At 44.9% G+C, this 7,690-nt stretch overlaps 1 protein-coding gene across 1 annotated transcript; it reads right to left on the bottom strand.

Annotated features, from left to right (window-relative positions):
• Positions 1-4,497: 4,497 nt before the first annotated feature.
• LOC124088310 (sperm motility kinase-like) lies at positions 4,498-6,007 on the bottom strand. The gene has a single exon (XM_046437843.2). It carries the CDS (start codon positions 5,986-5,988, stop codon positions 4,498-4,500), a length of 1,491 nt encoding a protein of 496 aa, XP_046293799.1. The 5' UTR covers positions 5,989-6,007.
• Positions 6,008-7,690: the final 1,683 nt, after the last annotated feature.

Here is a 7,690-nt window from a genome sequence, read left to right as displayed (position 1 = left end):
ATCCATTTACCAGCAAACACCATGATTTTATTCTTCTTTATGGCTGAGTAATATTCCATTGTGTGTATACGACATTTTCTTTATCCATTCATTTGTTGAAGGGCAACTAGGTTGGTTCCATAGCTTAGCTGTTGTGAATTGAGCTGCTATGAACACTGATGTGCTGTGTCACTGTAGTATGCTGATTTTAAGTCCTTTGGGTATATTCCAAGGAGTCAAATAACTGGGTCAAATGCTGGTTCCATTTCAAGTTTTCTGAGGAATTGTCATACTGCCTTCCAGAGTGCTTGTACCAGTTTGCAGTCCCACCAGCAATGTAAGAGTGTACCTTTTTCTCCACATCCTTGCCAACATTTATTGTTACTTGCATTCTTTTTTAAAAATATCTTTTTTAAAAGATTGACACAATATCTTTATTTACTTTATTTATTTTTATTGGGGCTGAGGATCGAACCCAGTGCCTCACATGCATGAGGCAAGCACTCCACCACTGAGCTATAACTCCAGCCCCTGTTACTTGTATTCTGATGGAAGAGATGGAATTGCAGTGTAGTTTTTTTTAAAAAATAAATTTTTAGTTGTAGATGATTACAATACTTTATTTATTTATTTATATGGTGCTGGGAATTGAACCCAGTGCCTCACACATGCTAGGCAAGTGCTCTGCCACCAAGCCACAATCCCAGCTCCATCTCAGTGTAGTTTTAATTTGCATTTCTCTAATTGCTAGAGATGTTGAACACTTTTTCATGTATTTATTGACCATATGTATTTCTTCTGTAAAGTGCCTTTTCAGTGCCTTTGACCATTTATTGATTGGATTACTTGTTTTTCAGTGTTGTTTTTTTGAGTTCTTTATATATCCTGGAGATAATGCTTTGATTTTTCTCCCATTCTCTCTTCACATTCTTGATTGTTTCCTTTGCTGTAAAGAAGTTTTTTAGTTTGAGGCCATCCCAGAGGATTGTTTTATCCACCCAAATATCAGATGTTGTGGGTTGAATTGCATACCCTCAAAAATGTTCAAATTCTAACCCCTGGTACCTGTGAATGAGATCTTATTTGGAAGTTAGGTTTTTGCAGATGTAATCAAGTTAAGATGATGGGTTCAATCCCTAGCATGAAAAGTTTAATGGTAGATCTGACTTAAAGCTTAATATACAACTCAAACCAAGTCACCCTTTTAGCTCTTTCCCTTGGTTCTGTTCTATCCTGAGACAACCTTTCCCAGCACAGCTTTGTTTTACAGTACTAGGGATTGAACCTAGAAACATTTTGCCACTGAGCTACATCTCTAGTTCTTTTTTAATTTTTTATTTTGAGACATAATCTTGCTAAATTGCCCAGGCTGGCCTGGAACTTCTGATCCTCCTGTCTCAGCCTCCCAAGTGGCTTACATGCTTGCACCACTGTGCCTAGCAGAGTACTCTTAAGAGAGAAATTTTGGTCTATCTACTGCCTCTGTTTTGTTTTGTTGGAATTTAATTAATTTGCTGCTACTTAGAACTATTGCAAAAATTAATTAAATTGCAAGTAGCAGTAAATTATTTATTCATTCTATTTCTGAAAAGTCTGTACTCAGGCTCTGTCAGCTTTCTATTAGTATAACACATGCCTGAGATAAACAAATTATAAAAAGAAAAGGTTTGTTCTGGCTTACAGTTTTAGAGGTTTGTGATCTGTTGTCCCTGTTGCTTTGGGCCTATAGTGATACATCAGGATGGGAATTCATAGGAATGCATAGCAGAGTAAAACTGCTCACCTCATGACAGGGACATAAAAGAGAAGAGAGTGAGGTCCCATAATCTCCTCAAGGGCACACCTCAATGATCCAAAGAGCTAGGCCCCACCTCTTAACAGTTTCTACCACCTCCAATTAGCACCAAGTGGAGGCTAAGCCTTTACCAAATGGGTTTCTGGGGGACATTCCAGATGCAAACAATGGCAATGGCAAACACTTGAAACCATTTCACTATGTGTCACTCAAGTAAATGAAATAATCTTAAATGAAATGATCTTAAGCCCAGTTCCAAACCATAGGTTGTTTTTTTTTTTTAATTGTGATCTTTTTTTAAAAATTGTGATCTTTCTAAAATAACTTAAGTGCTATCTCCCCTGCCCCCCCATACCACTTAAGAATTTTTATTGTTAGATTATTTATTTTTCAGAGTTTCTATCTTTCACAGAAACTGGAGGCCTCTTTGTGTAGGGTGATGATTTGTGACTGTTTCACATTTCCTCTTTACCTCATTTTTCTCCTGGTGGTAAAGCTTCTAAATATCAATTACCATCATAACAAACCTTAGGCCAGTCAGGTTCTGCTCTCTGCACTGTCTTCTGGGGCAGTTTGTCCTGGTACAAACTCATTTCCTGTTGGAGATCCAAGGTCAAAAGGAGAAAGCATTCTCTGATTCCAAATGCTCTAGTGTTCTTGGTAGCACACATTTGATTCATCCTGTCCCTGAACCTCAAGAAGTCCTTGCCCTTTTTTTTACTTTTCAAAATTTACTTTTTTGCCGCAGTCTGGCTGGGCACAAATAACCGAGCCGCCACGAAGCACTTGTAGGTTCAAAACAGCAACTCTTTATTGCCGAACTCCACCAGAATGTTATGCTTGAATTCGGGATCCCCAAAAGACCACCAGAGACCAAGATCGATGTAAACAGCAAAGAGGTGTTTATTGTGAGCTAGCTTGGTCCTCTGCGCACACACATAGCAACTGGTGACGCTGAGAGGCCCTGAGCCCAAGGTTTGCAGCAGTTTTATACATTCTTTGGAGAAGGCAGGGACTTCACATACATCATAGCATCTCTTAGCAAATCATCACACACCGCGGGAAAATCAAATAACAACTCTAAAACATGATTAGCACATTCACTGGCGGGAACAAGTTGGGTAGGGGTGATTGGTCAGTACGAAAGGGGTATTCATTTGAACTGATTGGTTTAAGCCAAGAGGGGTATACGTGCTGAACTACATGGTTTCCCAACATTTTATCAACCACCATAAACTACTGGGAGGGTCATCTGGCATCCCAGGTATTTCCCTGTCTCATGCTGATTGGTGGCTGCTAGGGGGTTGCTATGGATCCCCACCTAGCCTGAGTCAGGGACACCTGGCGCAGAAGATCTCTCCTGTTATTTGAAGATAAACAACTTAGCAGGGTGGGAATGTGCCTAGGAGTGCTCTGTGGGTTTTTCCAAGGACAAAGGCCATGCCCCTTCCTTGGACAGGCTATGCTCTGAGATAGAGGCTGGTTTTTCATTCACTGTTTATGATTAGGTGTGACCAGCAGGAGCCTTTGGGTGGGCAGGATGCATGCCATGTGGTGAAGCACCCAGCCACTGCTGCAGGCAGGCCCTCTCCTTCCCACTGGCCCAGCTCTTGTTTCCCTGCCCATAGGATCATGGAAATGAAGCCATAGAACACTCTGGAGTCCCCAGTACCTTGCTGCAGGTGTCTTCTGTAAAGGAAGATGGAAAAGCTCCGTAAACTCAACAAGCCAAAACAACCGTATACCTGTCCGAGATTTTATTAGCAGGACCATAGTGGCCAGTCACAGAGGAGAAAGAGAGAGAGAGAGAGAGAGAGGAGGAGAGGGGGAGAGAGAGGAGAGGGGGGGAGAGAGAGGAGAGGGGGGAGAGAGGGGAGGGGGGAGAGAGTAAGAGAGAATAAGAGAATGAACACAAACAGGGTATTGATATTTATGGGCTTAACACAGGATGAGGAGCAGCAAGGCGAGTGGACTGTTACTTCTTCATTGGCCGAGAGTTCGCGCCACTTCAGGGATTGGAGGTGCGCCATTCACAGGGATTGGAGGTGACGGTTCACGTGCCATTCAGTGTGTCATGGACCTAAACTCCCTGAAGAGAAGCAGTCTGGGCACCATCTTTACCAACATCTTCAACAGCTGCACTCCACACTCCCCACACAATTCATGGAGGGGCCTAAAGACCAGGAAAAGAATTTCTTCTGGCCAAAGTGATCAGTTCAAAGTGAATCAAGTCTATATTTGCTCAAAGGGAGAATTTGTCTCTACTAGGTCAAGGGGAATAAGTCCCTACCTACATTGGCTCAAGGCAAGTAAGTTCCCAATCTACCCTGATTCAAGGTGAGGGAGTATTTACACTGAGCAGGAGAAGGAGGCACAATAGTCTAGGCCTTGGAAAGGATGGCTGCTGGGCACCGGCCTTTATCCTGAGGCCCCCGTCTTAAAAATAAACAAACAAAAACTGCATTTTTAAAATCTTTGAAACAATTTTATAATTTGTGAAAAAAAATTAAAAATTTCTCCCAAAGCAAGGGGAGAAACAGGACAAAAAGCAGGACAGGGAAACATGACCCAAGGCAAAGTCTCTATGAGGTGTCTTCGCAGGTGGGGGCAGAAGAGACTCCTGATGGACCCAGATGCGCTCCTGCCTGGAAACCTGTTGGCACACCTCAGTCTTCGGGCTGTTCATTGGTTCTGTTGGTCTTGGCTGGGGATTTCCACTGGAACTACTGTGCTCCTGAACAATGACTGAAGCATGGGATGAAACACAGCTGTCGAAGGCAGGAGACAATACTCTTCCTCACCCTCCTCCAACCCCTGATGCAGTGGTGGGTTGGCTCTGTGGAGGTAGCTTGGGAGGAGGAGCTGTGGTCCTCTGTGATCTCGCTACTGAGGCTGGAGGAGTCGGTTGTGCTGGGCACAGGGTGGTGCTGGGAGGTTAGGCTGGGAGGGGGTGTGTCCACGTGGACAAAGCGGAGACGAATGCCAGGCACACTGGCACTGCCACCACCCTTCTGCAGAGACAGCTTGGCCTCCTCTGGCTGCTGCTGCTGCTCACAGGGCAAGCCAAGGGCAGGCTCACTGGAGCACTTCCTGGGGTCGACCCTAGGAGGATCTGCAGGGCCTGGGCGAGGCCCTACCACCCGACGCTGCACGGGCTTCTCCTGGCATGTGCAACCCACCCCCTGGGTTCTCTGGCACTTGAGCAGGAGGTAGGTAGCCATGGCATCATCGTATTTCTTATTTGACAGGGACACCCAGATGTTATAGGGGTCGTAACCCATGTCGAACATAGTTGTTATAATGGCAGGATCCGGGTGGGTGGGGAGGGCCTCGCCAGAAGGACGGGGTGAATCTTCCTTGCCCTGGCTCAGCCATGGGTGGCTCATTATCTGTTTTAGGCTGGGCCTCTGCCTGGGGTCCACCTTCAGAATCTCAAGGATGAGGCTCTGAGCTCCCTTGGAAACATGTTCAGGAATGCCATAGGCTCCCTCCATGATCAGCCTCCTCACCTCCCCAACACTGTTTGCTATAAATGGGCGGCTCCCTGTCAGCATGACATAGAGAACCACCCCCAGGCTCCAGATGTCCGCCAGGGGGCCCTCGTATTCCTCCCTACGGACAACTTCTGGGGCAAAGTACTGGAGAGTGCCCCAGAACTTGCTCAGCTTCTGCCCGGCTGTGAATCTGGTGCTCAGGCCAAAGTCAATGAGTTTCACGGTACCACTGGCATCCAGCACGAAGTTTTTGGGCTTGAGGTCCAGGTGTGCGATGCCCTTCTCATGGCAGTACTGCACAGCACGCACCATCTGCCTGAAGAGTCTGCGGGCCTCCTCCTCAGGCATGCCACCAGGTTCCGAGATGAGGCTCCGAAGATGTCCCCCACCTGCATGCTCCATGATAATGTACATATATTTGAGGGTCTCAATGACCTGGAAGAGTCGGATCACGTTTGGGTGATCCAAGCCCGCCATTATATGGGGTTCAGACAGGAAGGGGAGGTTCCTGCCTACTTTTGCCACAACCTTCACCACAACCTCTGTCCCCGTGAGGCGATGGCGGGCAAGTTTCACCTTCCCGAAGCCCCCTTTCCCAATGTCCCGCAGAAGTTCATAATGGTCGGTGATGGCAGGCTCATAGGAGCCCGGCCCTGGTCTCTCTACACTGCTCTCACTGCTCTCACTACTCTCACTGCTGCTACTAAAATGGAACACCATCTTAGGATGCTAGCTTAAAAAAAAAATAATAAACCAAAACAAATAGCTAAAATAAAAAAGCCCCCAAAATGAAAGCAAAGAAACAAAAGGAAAAAAAAATCAAATCAAAAAACCCAGAAGACCACAACCACCAATCGCTAATCACCAACCACCAGCCACCAACCACCACAAAATGCACTAACTATCTGGGAGTCCGACAGGTCACCACCAAGAGCTTCCTGTACATATGGACAAAAACCCAGTGGTGGCCACTCTCTTATATACCTGCTCTTTGAAATTCCCTCACAATGGCCATGCTGAACCAAGCCCACCCTTTTTACCTTATAAGGACAAAAGTCAAGCTGAACCAGGGCCCGCCCTTATCCCCTTATAAGGACAAAACACCACCCTGAACCAAGGGCCCTACCCTCATCTCCTTATAAGGGAACAAGCCAAGCTGAACCAAGGGCCCCACCCTGATCTCATCATAAGGACACAAACCACACTGAACCAAGGGCCATGAGAAACATCAAAGTCCTGCACATGTCAAAACTTCTCTGGTATAAGCACTTCTCCTAGCCTATGAACTATCTTAAGTGAGAACAGGGGTGGATCTTATTTAATTTTAGATGCCCAGAGCCTAATATAGAATTTAACCCCTTGGAGATTTCCCTTAATGTTGATTCATTGTCCAACTGGGTGGACAAATAGACAGATGGAGAGATAAAGAGGTAGGTGGAGAGATGGACGATGGATGGAGGGAAGGAAGGAAGCATGAATAGTTAGATGTATGATTGTGATACTGGTCTTGAAAGTCAGGATGGGGTATTTGTTCCCCTGGGGTGTTGAAGATTAAATACCTGAGAAATGCTGAGGCAAGAGTAAAATGTAAATTTTATTTAAGAGAAGCGAGAGGGTAGGGAGGGTAGGGAACCCAGAGTTGGTGCCCATGGGAGTGGGCCTGTCCTACCCCTTTATAGATTTATGGTTTCCTTTCTTCCCATGCCTACATGACCAAAAGGCGGAAAACAGCTATTCAGGGGGTGCTTGCTTGTATTGGAAAGTCCCACCTTTCCCCTCCTTCAGAGGTGTTAGCAACTGCTTGATGGGGGAAATGCTATCTATTATTTCCCTTTTTTTGATAATTTCTTTTGCCACTAAGTTGGTTGGCAGGCTGGATAGATGGATGGATAGGAGGATGTAGTGTTTTGAGCAGTGCCTGATACCCATATAATACATTTTAACTGTATATTTCTGTTGCCTTATAGCATAGAAATACCTTAGTTTCATACACTGAAGAATATGTCTAAAAATTCTCACTCATTTAACTTATTTTAATACTGTACATGAAATATTGTTTTCCTCATGATAGAAAAAATGTATGCATCATTTTACATGTGCTTTGTCTGTGCCGAGAACCTAACTATTCATGCACTCTGCATAAAACCTGCCACCTTATGTGACAATGCTAAACATTAATCCTTTCAAAAAACAAACAATTATTTGGCACAAACTGCCATGTACAGATCTGTTTTTTCCTCAAGAACATTAGATTTTCAAGTATGGGAGTGGAAGAGGCTTCCACTATCATCAAGATCTGTTTTGGATACTATGGTTGAATAGCAAACTGCCTCAAAAATTAGTAGTGAATTATGGTTACAGGTTCTGTTGGGTCAGAAATTAGGACAGAGTACAGGGAGATGTCTTGCCTCTGCTTCATGTT

Source organism: Marmota monax, unplaced genomic scaffold (assembly GCF_021218885.2).
Source record: "Marmota monax isolate L192 unplaced genomic scaffold, Marmota_monax_Labrador192_F-V1.1 WCK01_AAM20220418_F8-fsc00109, whole genome shotgun sequence".
Classification (NCBI taxonomy): Eukaryota; Metazoa; Chordata; class Mammalia; order Rodentia; family Sciuridae; genus Marmota; species Marmota monax.
Note: the sequence above shows the minus strand (reverse complement) of the source record. Positions and strands in the feature narration are given on the sequence as shown.